Source organism: Morus notabilis, unplaced genomic scaffold (genome assembly GCF_000414095.1).
Source record: "Morus notabilis unplaced genomic scaffold, ASM41409v2 Scaffold888, whole genome shotgun sequence".
Taxonomy (NCBI): Eukaryota; Viridiplantae; Streptophyta; class Magnoliopsida; order Rosales; family Moraceae; genus Morus; species Morus notabilis.
This window is the reverse complement of record NW_010367841.1, coordinates 68,412-87,645: the sequence shown is the minus strand read 5'-3', so window position 1 is coordinate 87,645 and position 19,234 is coordinate 68,412. Positions and strand designations below refer to the sequence as shown.

The following is a 19,234-nucleotide window of genomic DNA, read 5'->3' as shown; positions in this document are numbered from 1 at the left end:
AAAAACAAAAAAAAAAAAAAAAAAAAATACCCCTTTTTTTTGGGGGGGGGGGGGTCAGTGTTCGTGAGGACGCAATAGATTACATACCCGGTGTTTAAGGCCATGGAGCCCAAGGACATGATGTCGTATCTTCAAGAATGTGACACAACATCAGTGTGCCACCAAATAATCTTCAACGCCTTCAAGGACGCTAGAGGTGCACATTTTGTTCTATGCAACACTGTTCAAGAGCTTGAACCCGATACCGTACTAGCCCTACAGGCCAAGATGCCATTCTATGCCATTGGACCCATTTTCCCCACTGGCTTCACCAAGAGCACCGTCGCCACGAGCCTGTGGTCCGAGTCCGACTGCACCGGATGGCTCAATGCTAAGCCACATGGTTCGATGTTATACGTCTCATTTGGTAGTTATGCCCATCTTACAAAAAAAAGACCTTTCGGAGATAGCAAATGGCCTTTTGCTTAGCAATGTGAATTTTGTTTGGGTGCTTCGGCCAGACATTGTCAGCTCGGACGATGTTGATCCACTGCCCGTTGGATTCGAGAGGAGGTTCGTGACCGTTCGATGATCATACCTTGGTGCTGCCAGATCGCCGTGTTGACCCACCCGGCAATAGGAGGTTTCTTGCCTCATTGTGGATGGAATTCGATATTAGAAAGCATTTGGTGCCAAGTCCCACTGTTATGTTTCCCCTTACTCACCGATCAGTTCACTAATAGGAAATTAGTTGTCAATGATTGGAATCAATTTAAAGAACCAAGGGTTAGTCACTAGGAATGAAGTTTCGGAAAATATTAACCGTTTGATATGTGGAAAATCAGGACTTGATTATAGGAAAGCAATACAGGAAGTGAAGTTAATTTTGGATAATGCACTGGGGTCCAATGGATCATCGGAGAAAAATATGGACCAGTTCATCAATGACCTGAAGACCAGGATTCAAGTATATATGAGCATGGGACCAAAGATAACCCAACCAAGGGCTTGGTCACTGAGATGAAGTATGCAAAAAATCAACCGCCCGATCTGTGGAAAATCAAGTTTTGATCATAGGAAAGCAATTCAACAGATGATTAGGTCCAATGGATCAACCGAGAAAAACATATAGATCAGTTCATCAATGATCAAAGAGACCAAGATTACAAAATAAGTATGGGCCATAACTGGACTAGGCAAAAGACTTGTCCCGGAGGTATCAAGATCTATGTTTAAGCATGTTACTTTTTCGGCAGACAAAAAATAAAGTACGTTAATGTTTCTAAATATTTTCAAATCAATGCCATTCTTCTAAATACCAATATATATATATATATATATATATATGTTCCGACTCAAAGGGGGTAATGTAATGAAGTTAATAAAAATTAAAGAACTTGAGTGTTGTCAGATTAGAATGTTTGGATCGCTCTCCCAACACATTGATCGTGCGCAACCTCAACCTGCACGAGCATAGGACTAATTGAATAAAATATGCTTGAATAAATAAGTATAACAAGTCATGCATTTATTTCATATACAAATGTTTTTATGAGTAATGTTTGCACATGTTGAGTTTTTACTAGTATATTCATGTTGTAGGTAAGTAAACTGCAACTCAATAGAGGATCAATGGACTTGTGGTGGACGTGGACGGAAGAGGCATGCAACTGGATATCCACGATGCGAAATGTTTTATGCATGCAGACTTATATTATGTTTTGTGTAGGTTAGAAACTTATGCTTTGAATATGATGACATATTATATGGGTTTGATGACTTTTAAGTGTTTATGACCAAATCTGTATTATTAATATCCACCTGCTTGGATTAGAACCTTACACAAGTTGAAACGTAGTCTTCGTGTTTAATTTATGATATTAAAATGATGTTACAAAAATAAGTCCATATTTATTTTACTGATTCAAACTGTAATTTAAGATTCAAACCGTAGTTCATGATATAAATTGATGTTTGATAAAGGACAATTCAAGGATAATTTAAACTATTAATAATGATTCAAACTCTTAATTTTAGAATTCACTTTCCTCCTAAATTCTAACAATCACAGTCGAATACCAGTTGGTATTGTGATCGGATAGCGATATTATTGCCGGATACCGATTGGTATCCCATTGGATACTAGTTGAACTTGAAGGATATGTTTGATATTAGAAATATACTGTGATGACATGGCACTGACATGTTTTGTAAATACTTTTTTTCGTGACATACGTCAAGCCGTGCCCAATTTTTGTGATAAAGAACCCATCAAGAATCATTGGACAAATAGCTTAGTAGACATCCATACTTGAAGGAGGAGTAATATAAAATTTATTTTAAAAGAATAATGCTATGAACACCAACTCATATTTTAAATCTTATATATCAATTGATGTGTCATGTGCATTATAATTTTTTTATTAATAAATATAATCTCTTATTATTAATTGAGGTGATAATATTTTCAACACCCATTAATATAAAAATAATAAAAAACTAAAAAAACTACTTCTGGTTCTTCTCGGGACTAGACCTCCAAGGCTCAAACTCAACTTTGATGGGTTAAAGGATTGATAACCTCTTTATTAATTGATAAATGAAAAAGGGCAAAGACTTATTCAAACTAAAATAACTAAGGTCTCGTTTATTTTATTAATTCGAGTTTTTAGTTCTAAATTTTTACAGTTAAAAATTCTCAAAAAATGTCACATTTAATTTTTTTTGTTACAATAAAAAACTCTTAAAAAAATATCACATTTCAACTCGAATTAAAAATTTAAATCTGCGAAGTAAACGGGAAATAAACTAATAGCATAGAGAAAGCCACGTGCAATACTTCCTAACACCTGGCATTTATTAAAAAAAAGTAACATGAGATTAAAGTATAGACTGTGGATAGATAGTGTGGGGGAACTGCCGAACAATAGGAGAGCGAGGAAAGATAAAATAGAGAGAGATTAGAACAAAAAATCAGAAATTTATCAGAGATTTGTTGTTTTTTTTCTTTGGTTTTTTTTTTCCCCCTATTGCACAGGTTCCTCTTCCTCTTGCAATTGACCACAGGGCATTACGTTCAAAATTATCCAATTTTGACAGCATAAAGGCACTCGGTAACATGTGCTCTGCTGTTGGAGCCGTGCATTTATATCGCATTGCAATGACATTCAAGTATGACGTAGATGTGAAGCTTTCTCCCCAGCCGATTTGTGACCATTTTAGTCGGGAGGAGAACAGAAACGTTTCATCGGAATCCTAAAAATGTTTAGTTAGAGAATTCAAATTATTATTTGAATTATAGTTCATAGTTTGTTACAATATTTTTTCTCATAAAAAAATACACATAAATCAAAAATAGTTCTAATCACATGATTTCAATTCATGAACTAAACGTCTCCTAAAATGAAGATGATTTAAGTTCCGTTATTTTATCAATTTAAATTTAAAATTTGTGTTTTGTTACAGTAAAAAAATATTTAAAAATAATTACATTTAACTTTTTTACTATAATAAAAAATTCTCATCTAAATTTAAATTAAAAATTTAAATTAACAAACTAACGGTTCTTAATTACAAAAGTGCAATGGAGTACATATCAAAATGCGGCCTACCCTTCTCTCCGATGCGCTATATCATGGCCTTCTTATTATGGGCAATCAAGTTTCTGACATCATTGATGTAAAATATGTTTACCTTATTACAATTATGTTTCACTTTAATTTTTATTAATTTGTTTCACTTTTTTTTTTTTTTTTCATCAATAGCCTACTAGAAAAATTCGGGACACATTTCCTCCTGAGGCAATCACAATGTACGAAGGTAAAGGCACCGATTCATTGGCAGTAGTTAGACTAGTCAAGCGTAGACCAGTGTTGGCATGTTTTCGTGTTGGTCATGATTTTTTCAGGCCCGAGAAGGTAACTAATACCAATGATTTCTTTCTCTCTTTTTTTTTTTTGGCAAAATAAAATAGTTAATTACGGCCTTGTTCACTTCGCATATTCGAATTTAGAATTCGAGTTTTTCTACAGTAAAAAGTTCTCACAAACAATCACATCTAACTTTTTTGTTACAGTAAAAAGCTCTCACATAAAGTCACATCTCAACTCGAATTCTAAACTCGAATCAGCGAAGTGAACGGGCCCTACATTATAACAATTTTGTAGTTTTGTCCCAAAAAGTGTGTTAATTTCTTTTTGAGAAAATGGGGTGTTTTGTTTAGGAATTCTGAGAAAATGGGATTATTGCATCAGGTTGGGGTGTAGAATGCGTGAAAATTAAATGGAATGAAGAAAGATGAGAGAGATGGTGAGGGGATGACAGGGTGTTGGTCCGTTGGATTAAATTTAGGTTCATAAGCCGTTTGTCTTCCAAGTCTAAAGTGGAAAGGCTCTGTTAGTGTGGCAGTGCCACTAGCATAATGTTTTCATTTGTTCTTTATACTATACACTGACTATGGTTTACCTTTTATCTCTAGCACGGGGATGCCTACCGTTACAATCCGACGGGCATTGTGATGAGGGCGTCTAGAGAAATTTAAGATTTCATTCAATTCGTTAATTCGAATTGAGATTTGACTTTATGTGAGAATTTTTAACTGTAATAAAAAAGTTAAATGTGATTTTTTGTGATAACTTTTAATTATAATAAAATTAAAATTAAAAATTCAAATCAGTGAAATAAACGATATCTAAATACGTACAAGAATTGATGTTTAATGCATGTGGATTGGTAAAATATTGCATAGAAAATATGATGCGTCTGGAGAAGTCATTGCCCACCAAAATAAATGTTTGAGTTGATGTTTTGCGGACATATATTTGGGCGGCGTTCTTTGACCAGCTTGCTGGGAACATATAGCCTATATAAAGCAAATGTGTTTCCTGCTTACGTACAAATTTCTGTAAAAAACTTTATCCAGCTATATTAAATAAATAATTTATAATTAGTATATGAATCATATAATATACTAGTTATAATTTATTAATTAGTAAATAGTTGAGAATAATAAACTATTGTCAAAAAATAAAGTCCAAGGTTAAAATTGTTAAATTGAGAGAGTTTAAAGTTTAAATTGTTAAAAATAAAATTCAAGGTTGAAAATGTCAAATTAATATAGTTCAAGATTTAAATTATCAGAAAACAAAATTTAAGGTTGAAAGTGCCAAAATTAAGAGAGTCCAGGGTAAAATGCCAATAACTCGGGAGAATGCTAAGGGTCCTATATTCATTATATACGAAGTTAAAACTTTATTAGGCGAAAAAAAAAAGAGTAGCTAAAACTGTACAAATATTAGGCTATATACGTGTGAACAACTAAAATGAAATAATACCCAACATACAAATGTACGTCTTAAGTACAGTTGTATAAATATTAGGGTACATCACATCCCATTATGTGATCGTCGTCAATGACTGCACGATCGTTGAGGCCTCCACTTAGATCCGCTTCCTATCATTCTTCCCACTAATAACATGATTCATGGACTCAAGCTCACGAGATAAGAACAATAATAAATAAAAAAAATACTGAAATTAAAGATCTTCAACCCCAATAGATTTGTTTCCTATTTGTTTGGAATATTATTAATTTATTTTCATCTTTTATCTTCTTTATTTTAATGTTGATTTATGTTGTCATAGTTTATGTTTTTCTGAAATATGTTGACAATGATACTCTTTTGTCATGCGATTGTCTTTGTAGGGTGTGTGATTTTCACCATTATGCAACGATCCTTGAAGCACGTTTAAAACTCATTTTAAAATGATTTTATTTTTTATATGAAAATAAAAATAAAAACGTTTTTAATCTCAGACAAAAATTATTTTTAAAAATACGTTTAATAGTTTTGTCAAGAGATTATTTTCAGTATAAAAAATCCATTAATGTCTCTTATCTCTTTATACTCCATTAATGTCTCTATCTCTTTCTCTCTGCTCGAGAGAGGAGAAAACAAAAACAAAAAATGAAAAACGACTAAAAATCATTTTTCATTTATCTCTCATTTTACACTAAACTAAAAAATAGTTTTCATTTTTATTTTTTATCTTTATTGTGCCAAACACCGTTTTAAAAACGTTTTTATTTTTATTTTTTTAAAAAAATGTGAAAAATAAAAATGATATCAATTCTAAACACCACTTAGGCTTCCCACATTCATACACACAACACAACCATTGTCTAGGCACACAAAGGAACGGGTTTCAAAACTTGGTCGGTACATTAAGGAATGTTTGCCAATCACGGTTTTTGTTTTTTCAATTGTTCAGTATGTACAAGTTAAATGTTAGCCTCTGTTTTCTTTCTCCATCAATTGCCTTCACCTATTCAACCGGTTGCCCTTTAACTTCAATTCTCTATTCAACCGGTTGCCCTTTAACTTCAATTCTTTTTATAGCGACGTGTCACTCTATTTATTCATCGCGCACGGTGCTGGGTTTTCTCCTCCCGGCGGCTTAAGAGTTTCCGGTAATCACAAATCAAAAGGCAATAATGCAAGTCCAATTGGCAAATCCCAAGGGAGACATGAAACAGCCTTAAATCATGCACTTTGGTCATTCATATCACATATTTCCATAATTAAATTTACCATGGCAAAAGCACAAGAAAACAGACGTGCTCACAGTACATTTATTCATCTTGCAGTGTTTGTATCCTGATTACACCTCAAAATTTTATGTATGGATCTTTTGTTCCCTATTCGAAAGTAGAGTAAAACAAAAACGAAAATACGATAGGCGACTGCCATGAGAAACAATACCAGTAAATTTCCCCACTTGGAATTGCTGTCCGGAGAGATCTCATATGCACTCCGGATAGCCTGAAACCCAGATATGGTCCTTACTTGCCCAACTGCAAATGTAGTCCCCAGGTACTCATTCTCAAGGAGCCCCTGTAACATGAACATGGATAAAAGATTAGCTCAAAAAGACATAATTAGTATAAACGTGACCAACTAAAGGCTTTCAATAAATAAAATTTTTGACTTTTTGTGTTTGTTTTTTCCTCTCTTTTCTTCCCCCAAGATGAGGAAACTTCTGAAGCAAAAAAGGTGGATGTTGCCAAAAGATAAAACGTGGGTAAGTCTTCTTGCCTGGATAGAATACGTGTGGAATGTGACATAAGAGATGGGATATGTCCACACTGGCCCCGGCAACTCATTACGAATTCTGAAATATCCGGCAGAAAGCATCATTATGACCTGAAACACCATACCTCTTGTCCGTAAGAATTGGGAAGGCTAGATAATTAATGAAATTCACCATAGAGAAGACTCACAACTGACAACTGGGGTTAGTAAACTATTTATTTCAGCGTACTGGCTGAGCTAACCGCAACCAATTTCATCGAGAAAATAACACATCAAGTAGATCGTTTCATTTGAGATAGTGGCACTCACTTGTATGGATACCAGAGTCAAGACACTCCAGAAAAGATCCCTCCACAGAGAAACAACAGCCAGGACTAGCCCTTCATTTACCAGCAGGCACATGAAGAAATTCAGCGTAAAGTACATTAACAGGCTGAATTCATCTCGCAAGCCCAGGAGGAAGTAGAAGACTAGACTTGACGAAATGGAGATGAGGAAGAGGAATGGAATGCTTGAGAGAAGCTGCCCAAATAAAAAGACTAACACCCCAGAATGCTGGTTTGATTCCTCACTTGCACATATCTGCAAAAAAAAAAAAAAAAAAAAAAAAAAAGGAGGTTCAATGAGATGAAAAAAGTAATCTCAAATTAGCAGAGAAAATAAAATCATAAATTAAAATGAAATCGAATGGAGAACATTAATTTCGTGCCTCATCTTTTTAACTATTTAAGCAAGTAAATGTTGACCATCAGTTTCTAAACAGTTGAGTAATTCATTACTGCAGGGTGCCAATTGAGAGCCTTTTTTTTTTTTGGCCTGTACATATGATATGAATTCCCATCAGCTTGTTCATTCCTTCCTCCGAAAACAGTTACTTATATCTCTAAGGACTAAAACTAGTATATCACCGGTCACCAGTAGAGGAACATCAAATAGTTAGAAGTCGATTGAAGGCAAGTTATTTCTCATGTTAGATTGCGGAACATCTTCGTAAACTTTCAAGTTCCTTTTAGTTAACAGAATAGTATAGTGGTCAGAATTACCTTGATTTCTTTCATAAGTGCAGGCACTCCAGCAATGCTTAGAAGTGCTGTAAATGAGACAAAAATGAATATTGCTGCAACTCTTGTCTGCAACATATGCGGTAAAGATAATTAACAATGTTCAACAAGAAAAAAATAATAATACAAAAAAGGTAGTGCATACAAGAAAAATTCCAGAAAGCGGAACTTTTAGTTACTCATTTTAACCATGTTAAAGTTATTTAAGAAGATAAAGTAATTAGTATTTAATATTGGACTTCATGAGACTGAGTTATATAGTGATACAGGTCATGTAAATCAAGATTTATGGAATTTAGGACTAGCAGATAATGCACATAAAGATAAAACTGAGGGCTTCCAAAATATTACAGAGGTTATACTAAAAAACTTACCACAACTGAAGACAAAGAATGCCCTAAGCCTGAAAACACTGTGCCAATACAAAGTGCAAGAAGCATAGAAAGAATGAGACGAAGCCAATAGTATTTCCATTCCCTTGACATGATTAATAACGATCTCCAAGTTAAAACAGCTATACGTGTAGCACTGCCAGCCTTTCCCTTGCTCTTGAGAAGTGGACCTTCCTGCAGAGGCAATTGCATACACAAGGAGGAATGAAATAAAAGTCACCATAAAGACAACACTCCTTTTTCCCATGCCCCGGGGAATGGAAAGATATGTAAACAGCAAACTTGAAGTTGAAACAGCAAGAACTCAAAATAAGGTATAAACTCAAACCTTCTCTGTGAGTCTCAGAATCATCGTTTCTACTGTAGCAGCATCAGCTGATGATTTATATGTTGCTTCAAGGGTGCGGATGGCTACAGCAGTATCCATATTCACTGATGAAAAGTCCCCATTGTCATCCTGTTATAGTTTCCCGTTCCACAAAAACCATGTATCATTAACAAAGAAAAAAATCTAAAGTTGAAGGCAAATGGGCCCATAATCATGTATTCTTTCTTTTATGATCCCATGATCATCACGTAGCATATAACTAAATAATGTAATACATTGGCCTTGGAAGTGCAAAAATTCCCAATGACACTATAACATTAGTGGCAAACTAATACGATGCTTTCATCGTTTTACAACGGGACAATTCTTATAGGCATTTCTAGAATGCAATAAGTGCCATGAGAATTAATAACACTGCATTATAAGAATTACCTGCCAATTTTTACACATTGCAATAATCCTGTCGAAATCAGTATTTATTGCACGTAAAAAGTGATCAGAGGGACTTTGCATGATTGGGCACGGGAATCCAGCATTTGAGAAGTGCTTCATCACCAAAATAAGTTTTAATTAGTAATCTTCTACACAATTTGAATAGTTATTATCTTTTTGCAAAACTCAAGTTATTCACGATGCAGATGAAAAGATACAGGAAAATAACACATTTACCACTATACCTGCAAGCAAGCCAATGTTTCCCCAAAAAACAAGGTATTTCCATTTGAAAGCAGACAAATCCGGTCAAAAAGGCCAAATACTTCCGTGCTACTTTGGCAAATGGTAAATATAAGAGTGCATCCCATGCTTGCAAGTTTCTTCAACGTAACCATCATCAGAAGTGCTGATACACTGAACAAAACAAAATCACTTCAACTACATATGTTGTGCTAAAGCAAAAATGTTTTGCCATCCAGCATGTTGGAAACGAAAGATGCACATCATAATTCAATATACATATATCAGGAAGGGGGAAAAATAGGTCACGAGTAAACCAACTTTTTGAGGAAGCCAATTATCAGAGGATCCCTCAGAAACCAGTGGCAGTTAATTGATACCATACTAGACTTGGAAGTTAGCCAATACATGTTTCAAGAAAAAAGTTGTGAAAATGCTGTCATATAAAGCTAGGGATACAGCCCATATTGATTCATGCACAAAAATATATGATGAGGGATGTGCCAGAGCCTCTAATCCAGATTCTCGAAATTTCAGACAAAAGAATACACCTTTATTCCCATTTCCCAGGTCAACTATGCAGTTAGTAGAAAGAAAGAAAAAACAAAGAACACTTACCTATCAAGATGGTAAAGAGGCTCGTCTATAAATAAGATATGAGGCCTCATCACAAGCTCCCTAGCAATGCTGACACGCCTCCTCTCGCCACTAGGAAGGCCCTTCATATAACAATGGCCACCTATCAGTTTGTTTGCATAATCACTTAGTGACATAGCAATGATGGCATCTTCGACCACACTCTTTTTTCGACAAAAGAAACCAGGAAGCTGAAGCAGCGCTGAGTAGTATAGAAACTCCCGGACAGTGAGGGATCCAATCAGAGTTGTTTCCCTTTCGACGAAGCCCTGAAAATGGAAAAATAATAATGAAGTTGCATTTCCCCAGAAAAACAAACGTCAGCTGTATTCTTTTTTCTTCACTACATTTAAGCTTAACTTTCTAACAAACATGAGCTAAAAAAACTAATATCAGAAATGATAGAGCTATAATTAGGTAAAATGGGGAAAGGTCGTGAATTGTGCTTATTAAGGAAACTGCTGAAGCTGAAGAAAGGTAAACTGAACCAGTAAAGATTTTGGTGATGTTAAGTGGAACTCACATATGATCCATACGGCATTTGTATTTTTGCCCCATTCACAAACACTTCACCATACATCTTTGCTGAATGATGCAATCTTCCTAATGAACAAGGATTGAAAACAATGTTAAACTTTCCATGCGTCTAAAAACAAAACAAACAAACAAAAAACCGAAATAAAACAAAAACAAAAAAACAAAGCTTTAAATGCTTCGCATGCTTAAAGACCTGCAATAGCTCTTAGTAGCGTGGACTTCCCGGATTTGGGAGGACCCATTATCACTGTCATGGTTCCTGGCAATGCATAGCCAGTTGAACTCTTCACAACCTTGTCAGAGTACTTCCTTTTCCCCTTTATAGTAACAGTCAAATCTTTCCAAACAACCGAAGCCCCAGCAATCTTTCTTGCCACAGCTGCACCCTCAGGTAACGGTGGGGAAGGCAATGACATACTGTTAAGCTTCGAGAGAGATGGGGAAGCCGGTGTTGTCGCGACATTGATAGAATCACCCCCTTCGTCGACCCTAACATCTATATCAGTATCCCCCCAATCTGGAGAATCCTCAAACGAGATGGGTTGTCTAAGTGAACCCGGTTTCCGCAAATAGAAAAAGTTGCTTGAGGGAACCCTACTAGCTGGGCTACTTGCTGAAGATGATGAGGACCTGTAGTTATCGGATTGCGATTGTATTTCTTCCATTTTATTCTCCTCTTGCCCTAAACTTCAATTCATTCTAATTTATGGAATACCTCTTTAGTAGATAAATAACCATATCAGGTTTTCAATGCCTGTAACAACAGTTCATATCATAGAAACCTGCATCAATAAACAGAAAAAAAAAAAATATATATATATATATATATTATACGGGTCACCGAATAATGAGGAAATACGACAAGAAAAAATAAGTTAATAGCAGAGTTTGGAACTTTTCTTTAAAACTTCTCTGGAAAAATAAAACTGGCTGAGAAAAGGATGGTGATCCTTAACAAATTAACACTACTTAAGAAAACCCAAAAAACCAATTAAGCGCCAAAGCGATTTGTTTGTTTTCTTTATAATTTTAAGGATTTATAGTGAAATCATAAAAACAGAGAACTTCAATTCCAGAAATTAAAATAAATCAAAATAAAACTTTTTTTCTACTCCGTTATCATTTTCCATGGAAACAAAATTGAGACCATGGAAACTCTTTTGCTACTCAAGAATCGATAAGAAAACTTTGCAAAAATAATACAAACTAAAACCTAAAAAAGAAAACTATTGGACAGATAAAAGTTAAATTCTCAAATACAATAACAGAAATGAAAAAATAAAAAAGATCTCTCCGCTCATTTTTTCAGTATTTCAGCGCGCGCGCGCGCGCACACACACACACACATATATTATATATATCCATTTTCCGTATTTGAGATAAATCCAGAAAGCAATATTCAGCTTGGTTGCTTAAAAAAAAAAAGGTAAGAAACTGAGAAACAACGAGAAAAAACCAAAGCTTTAAACCACAATATGCTTCCTTTACCTATTGGGACCCAAGAAAAGGAAAGTGCTCACTCTTCACTCTCAAATGTGAAAAAGGTGCTTCATCGGGCACACTTGAACAAAGTCCTCATTTTGGTACAGATTAAAGCAGTATTAAACACTCTACACACACAAAATCATTCACTTTCCATAATTCCATTTTCCTTCCGTTTGTTAATCTTTCTCGGCAACCAAACACAAAACAGAAACTAAAAAAATGTCCACAAATCAAAGCTTAGAAAAAAGTGAATGGAAAGTCAAGAGCTTGGAGCAAGAGACAAACCTGGATCTGAATGATAGATAGCTCAGAGACAGAGGAGTAAATGTGAAAGCAGTGTCTACTCATTAGTGAGAAGTGAGGAGGAGGAGAGAGAGAGAGAGAGAGAGAGAGAGAGAGGAGAGAGACAGTATTAGTGTAAATATACATATAATAAGTGGATTATTTGACCCGATTTTGCCGGAGTTTTGGCCTTTGCTTTTGCAAATTGCATCTCTAGTCTACTTTATCTTTTTTTTTTTTTTTGACTTTCCTTTGCTTTTTAATTCAAATGTTAATAATTCACTTATGCTTGCCAACACAGCATTTCCATGGGTAAAAAATGGTATCAAAATTATATCTTTTTTTTTCTTTTTACTTTGTTAATTTCTTTTCTTTCTAATTAAATATATTAGATAATCTTGATAAATAATTTTTAAGATTCTATTTATTTCACTGATTTAAGTTTAGAATTCGAGTTTTGCTATAGTAAAAAAAATCTCAGAAACAGTCACATCTAATTTTTTTACTACGGTAAAAAATTCTCGCATAAAATCACATCTCAACTCAAATTAACGAACCAAACGGGTCAAAGTATATGGATCAATATTTTACTCTTTATTCTTCATTCATAATATTTTTAATCAAATAATTACACTAATAAAAAGAATATTTATAAAAAATAAATAATAAAACTGCAGACTTATACATTTTTAAAGATTAATTTTCTATTTTTTTAAATATATTTCTCCTGGCTAGAAAATGAATCAAATGGACAGTGGACCCAATAAAATGATACCTTGTAGTGACTTCGGGGGAGTTTTAAATTTGCCTTTGATTAAAAGAAAAGAAAAGGTGTCTAAACAAAAAAAAAAAAAAAAGTTCAATTATTAATATCGCGTCCTGGCTGAACCCTATTGAACGAAAAACAGTCCAGAGAATTTTATGTTAAAATCTTTTTTCCTTTTTCTTTTCCTTTAAAATTTTTTTAAACATAAAATTTTATTAGGATTGTTCTTTTGCATTATCAGTATTTCCCCCACATTCATTCGTTTGTTTCGCGGTAAGCACTAAGCACCCCCAAACAGTGTTTTTTGGGCCCCATTCACCGTACTAGAGAACCAATGAGATGGTTAATGGCTTCCTGGGGTCCTCAGTCCCCTTGGGTGTACCGTGTCGGAGGGTTTTTCTTTTTTTCTTTTTTAATTTTTATCCATGATTTTGGAATCTAGTTTTTATTTTGTAAGAAACGACTCCAATGAAATCAATGACGGCGTTTATTTCAATTTTGACTCGTTTGGGCGTAGAAGTGCACGTTCAGACTGTCCCATTCGGACCCAATGACCCGAACGATAAATCAGAGGGGTTTGGAAGACTTGGTCCTGTTTGGTCTAAAAGTCCATCGAGTCGAGATTGAGTTAGGTCTAGACTAGGTCCTGTTTGGTCTAAAAGTCCATCGAGTCGATACTGAGTTAGGTCTGCCCGAATGTTTATAAGGTATTTTTAAAAATAAAAGTTAAAAAAATGTTTAGTCCAGTCCGAATAAACTTTCAAACTCGAAATCTTGACACTCCAGCTTGAATACTTAAGTAGACTAGCCTAAGATCGAGATAACAATGACGAATCTTGAACCAACTTGTTTGACTCGGCGTAAATTTACAACTCTATTTGGTAAGGAGAAAAAAAAAACCACAACTTCTATTCATGAAACAACAATTCTTTTTAAATCATATTTCTTTAGGCTCACATTTTTTTTCTTGTTTCATCTCAGGTCCTTTTAATATTTTATTATATTAATTAAAATGCATCCTATCCTTTAAGTAATATGATATTATTGTAGGAGTACAACAAATGATAAAAACTAAGGGTGCATTTGTTTTAAGAATCTTGCATGGTTCAAATTATGGTTCTTAATTTTGTTACAATATTTTTATCTAAAAAACATTTAAAGTTTTATAAGTATAATCATGAACTATGATATGAACCCATACACCAAACAGACCTTAAAAGAACACAAAAATCAAATCCTTTTAAATGGCATAGCTATTCATCAAGTTGTCATATGCAATGTGCTTTTTTATTAAGGAAAAAAAAAGAACGAAAAAATTGTCATATCTATATTTATGTAGATATTATCATTTATTGGAATTTTTTACTTTTTTTTAAAAAAATCAGAGTAATTTGAGCAATATAAAAAACTTTAGTCCCGTTTGTTTTATTGGTTTAATTTAGTTCAATTCAGTTTGAATAGTGGACACAGTATGAATTCATGTTTGTTAAGTATGCAATTCAATTTATATTATCTATTTGAACTGAGTTAAACCGTCAAATTTAAAATTTAACTGTCTCCTTAATTTTAACCGTTCAAATCATTTTTAACAGTAATTAAGGGTGCTCACGCTCTATACTTTTCACACCTACTAAAGATAAATTCATATTTTATTCTTTGTTCATATTAAAATTTTAATTGCATATTAAACGTAAATTTAAATTCAAATTTTTCTCTTCAAATTTATAGAAACGTCATTTCAGGTGGAATTTTATCATTTTAAAAGTTGTTGGTGTTGCGTTCACTTCAAGGAATTATAAATGCGTTCTCACACCATTCAAAATGCTTTGGCTAAAATGGGTATATTTTGCTATTCCTTTTGTGATATTAAAAACTAAAATAATGGCCAATAAAAGTGCTATTCGTTATTCGCCTTTTGGGTTGAATGTATTCATCATCATTGTTATTACAACCTGACGGTTATTTTCTAAGGAAAACAATGACAGTTTCTTGACACAGTTGAATTTCATTATTAGATTGAGACTCAATGGAAAGACAACGATAAATTATTATTTTAGTTTTTCTTTTAGAAAAATGAATGATTCATTTTACTTCGGTTTAGCCAGCAACAGTTTAAGAAAATGCTTCGATAATATGGACCAAAAGGAACTCATTTAACAGCGGAAAATGAAAATCTTATTAAAAAAATGCGAAAAGAGACAAAAAAAAAAAGGGGGTGGGGTGGGGACAGATGGACTACTTTGTTTAATATGACCATGCTTATGTGAAAGGACGTGGCAGATCTTCTATAAGAAAAAGACAATCTCTGAAAAAAGAAAATAAAAAATCAAAATAAAGGGTGTTATTTACAACCAAAAACAAAAAAAAAACAAAAAATGCTAACCCACACTTTTTTCACATGCAAATTGCAAAGCATATACAATCAGCTAGCAAAATTTTACACCATTAAATTAATTACTTTATCTTTATATAGTATCAAATATGGTATTATCATGACAATTACTGTATCATTTTTGTTATATTTATAATATTTTAAAATTTTTGTTAAATTTTAACTCAATGCATGAAATTTTACCGTTTAATAATAATCTCATTTATTCATAATTGAATTAGTTGGTCCTAATAGTTTAATTAGCAGAACTGATCCTTTCAAATATTTGTATAGCAAAATTGGTCAAAAGCTTGATCTGGTAGCTACTTTAAAAAATAGTAAAACGCATGAATATTACCTCTAAAAAAGTACAAATATTAGTCTGGAACAAAGCAAAACATGAAGCAAATAATCCGGCAAAAGAAAAAAAGAAGTACATGAAGCAAATGGTTAATACGATTTCATTCTATTATAGTACACGGGTTAATGTTTGCTTTTCCGTACTGTTCATTTAACATTCACAATTTATTATTCATTATATAGTAATATTTTTAAAATTCTACTTATGTCTCCCTCTTTTGAGCGTGAATTATTAATTTTATTATTTTTTTCTTCTCTTTTTCCTTTTTTGTACATGAATTTTTACGTCTTTTGATCTAAAATTGTCACGTGTCAAGCCCAACTAGTTGAAGGAAACAATAGTGGGACCCACTATTGCAAAGTTGCTTTCTTTCCCCCGCTGAACGCGCTTCTTTGCACGTGCTTTTCACGCGTGAATCACAGCCGTCGAAATTTTTGATCGGACGGTTTCAAACCATTTTCGGTTTGTTTTTAATATTTTTATTCTTTATTATAGTTATTTACTATTTTGAATTGATTTGGAGTTCAATTTTGTCCGTTTTATTACCGTTTTGTACTAAAATTTATATTTTTAACTTTTTATATAATACAATAATATTTTCAGCAGCAACGTGCGAACTTTTAGTTCATTTTATCTATTTGCTTCTTAATTGGTCGTTTAGTCATGCCAAGCAAAATGTAAATTATCACTTTGTTATTGATTTTTTTTTTTAGAAATTATTTGTTTATGGCAAACAATGTAGCGAAAATAATTTTCACTCTATCTACTAAACATTAGTAAATTTTTTAAAGAATTTTTTTTCTTAGAGATCGATAGCTGTAATTCCAATTAGATTCCCTATTTATCTTTTTTTAGGATAACACGTTCCTATTGTTGGTTAAAATACAATGTCACGACTCATATAAATAAATTGTACTGGAAAAAATCTATCAATTATATTTATAAATTTTTATTTAGGATAAATACTAGTACCGTCATTTAAATAGTCATTTTTCTAAAATATTGTTTTTCAAACAAATTAAAAGAATTCCTTCTGCAATAGAAAAATTGATGCGTGGATAGTTATATGGGGAAATTTTAGAATTTAGATAATCATTATGCTTTTACAATTATTTTTAAGATTTTTACTTAAGAATTATATTCATTTTCAAATTAGGCACTTAAATTTTCTTCCAAATTCAATTCCCTTTTGGTTTTGGACTTTGGGTTCTTATAAAAAGGACATTGATACCTTGTTTTCTTCGCATTGAGCAACTCAACAGGTTAGTTGAAACCTCGTATTATTTCCAATTCTCTTAAAAAAAAGAAAGAAAGAAAGAAATAAACTTTCCTTTTTGCTCCCTTTTTTTTTTCTCTTACAATTACAATTCTCTTGAAAAAAGCAAAAAAAAAAAAAAAAAAAAAAAAAAAAGAAAAAGAAGAAAAAAAGGGGGGTGGGTGGGAAGGACCGAAGGAAACGTTCCTTCGGCCCCCTTCCCTAATTGGGCTTTTCATAATGAATTGGGCTAAAATTGTAAATCAGCCCTCAAGACCATCTCTCTTATTTAAAGTCCAACAGGCAACACGTACTGACATTCATTATTTTTTTTTTCTCTTTTCTTTTCTTGCCAAACAAGCAGTTAAAATTCATAATTTCTCAAAGAGACTCGTAAACCGCCTATATAATAGTCTTCTTTTTCGTTCACTCTCTCACCAAATCTCCTGATCATCGTATGTGTGACAAAGCTGAATCCTCCAACTCGTGAGTCAACTCAGTCCTTCCTCATCCCATAATCTACTGTATTTTTTTTTTCTGAATTTTCCTCAAACGACTTTTTTATATGATACTTACGATTTCGGAGCGAATTTTTCCAGGAAGAAGGATTTCTCGACGGCGATTCTGGAGCGTAAGAAGGCACCGAGCCGATTGGTTGTTGACGAGGCCGTAAATGACGACAACTCCGTCGTCGCCATGCACCCCGCTACCATGGAAAAGTTGCAGATTTTTCGTGGCGATACTATCCTCATCAAGGTATATTTGTTACACATTAAGTATGCATGCATGTATATAAATATATATAGATATATATTTACAAGTGCTTTTTTTTTTCCTTTGCTGGAATGAATAAATTTAGCCGGTGTTTATTTGGCTCTAGTGCAGGGTTTGACGTTTAGAATGATTTGAAGTATGGCTCTCATTATGAAAGTTGTCGGCTTTTGTTTTTGTTTTGAATTCAGGATTAGAATTGAGATTTCAATTGCATCAATGATACCACATGTAGCAAGTTTTCCAATAATTCGTCAATTTATGCCCTCATTACTATAGCATCTGCCACACACACACACACACACACACACACATAAGCAATATAGCAGCATATAGATGAAGAGAAATTTGTTTAATTAGTAGTTGTGGTTTATAAATTTACTCTTTGGAAATCTTGTGCTAATTTATTTCTTTCCAGGTTGCCAGTTTTTCTAGTTTTATGTTTATTAAGTTTACTCTGGTGTACTCCTAATATTTTGAGTCTCGGCTTGCAATTTTTGTTTTGCTCATTCTGTTTATCATGATGGGGTTATCAGGGGCAATCGACGAGGATGTCGAGGTAGAAGTGTCGGAGATAAAAGCGGCTCATTTTGAGGAGTCGATGAAGCATGCTCGGAGGAGTGTCAGCGATGCCGACATACTCAAATACCAGGCTTTCGCTCAGACGTTGCAGCAATCCAGAGGGTTCGGATCTGAGTTTAAGTTTTCTTCCGCGTCGCAAACCGGGGCTTCTGGTTCTGATCCATTTGCAACTTCTGCTGGTGCGGCTGATGATGAGGATTTTTACAGTTAGGCTCTAATAATACCTCGTGATTATTCCCAGCAAGACTTCTGTTTTGCTGGCTTTATTTTCATTTTTTTTATGTTACTTTTTTTTTTTGTAATTAATGAATTTTTTATCCATTTTCTTAATTTATGAATTGAAAGAATTATTTCCCAGAAGTCCCACGTCTTTAATAACTTTTGTGATTACTGAATAAGATCTGCTCGTGCGGGTAAATCTCCAGTCGCTGGGGGGTTTTCTATCTTCCATGTGCTACTTCACTGAATTGATTATTTAGTAAATTCAAATTTCATAATTCTCAAGAAAAAGAAATAATAATAATAATAATAATAATAATAATAATAATCGAGTTTTTTCAGTAGTCTGTCATATTGGTAGTCTCAATTTTTGACCGTTAAATATGATCAAATCACATCATATTAAAAAAATATGTAGAATAAAAAAATTTTGATATAGATTT

General features: G+C 33.3%; 2 protein-coding genes across 4 annotated transcripts in view; one reads left to right on the top strand and one right to left on the bottom strand.

The window, feature by feature from the left end:
• Positions 1 to 3,238, top strand: part of LOC21403491 (UDP-glycosyltransferase 86A2) — a 6,969-nt gene extending 3,731 nt beyond the window's left edge. Inside the window, 6 exon segments of the mRNA XM_024175683.1 lie at positions 56 to 95; positions 97 to 426; positions 428 to 542; positions 545 to 743; positions 745 to 946; positions 3,017 to 3,238. Coding sequence (XP_024031451.1) covers positions 56 to 95; positions 97 to 426; positions 428 to 542; positions 545 to 743; positions 745 to 946; positions 3,017 to 3,238 — 1,108 coding nt within the window.
• Positions 3,239 to 6,520: 3,282 nt separating this feature from the next.
• On the bottom strand, positions 6,521 to 12,546 carry LOC21403489 (ABC transporter G family member 3). Of its 3 annotated transcripts, none has more exons than XM_024175693.1 (12): positions 12,470 to 12,546; positions 10,893 to 11,481; positions 10,686 to 10,765; positions 10,145 to 10,431; positions 9,529 to 9,700; positions 9,284 to 9,397; positions 8,852 to 8,980; positions 8,506 to 8,697; positions 8,114 to 8,200; positions 7,380 to 7,652; positions 7,074 to 7,181; positions 6,521 to 6,872 (listed from the first exon to the last, which is right to left on the bottom strand). In XM_024175693.1, exons 2-12 carry the CDS (start codon positions 11,362 to 11,364, stop codon positions 6,615 to 6,617), a joined length of 2,172 nt encoding a protein of 723 aa, XP_024031461.1. In that variant the 5' UTR covers positions 11,365 to 11,481; positions 12,470 to 12,546; the 3' UTR covers positions 6,521 to 6,614. The 3 variants fall into 3 exon arrangements, with proteins under 3 accessions (XP_024031461.1, XP_024031460.1, XP_024031462.1); XM_024175692.1 differs by having other exon boundaries at positions 10,893 to 11,453; XM_024175694.1 differs by lacking the exon at positions 12,470 to 12,546 and adding an exon at positions 12,188 to 12,209.
• Positions 12,547 to 19,234: the final 6,688 nt, after the last annotated feature.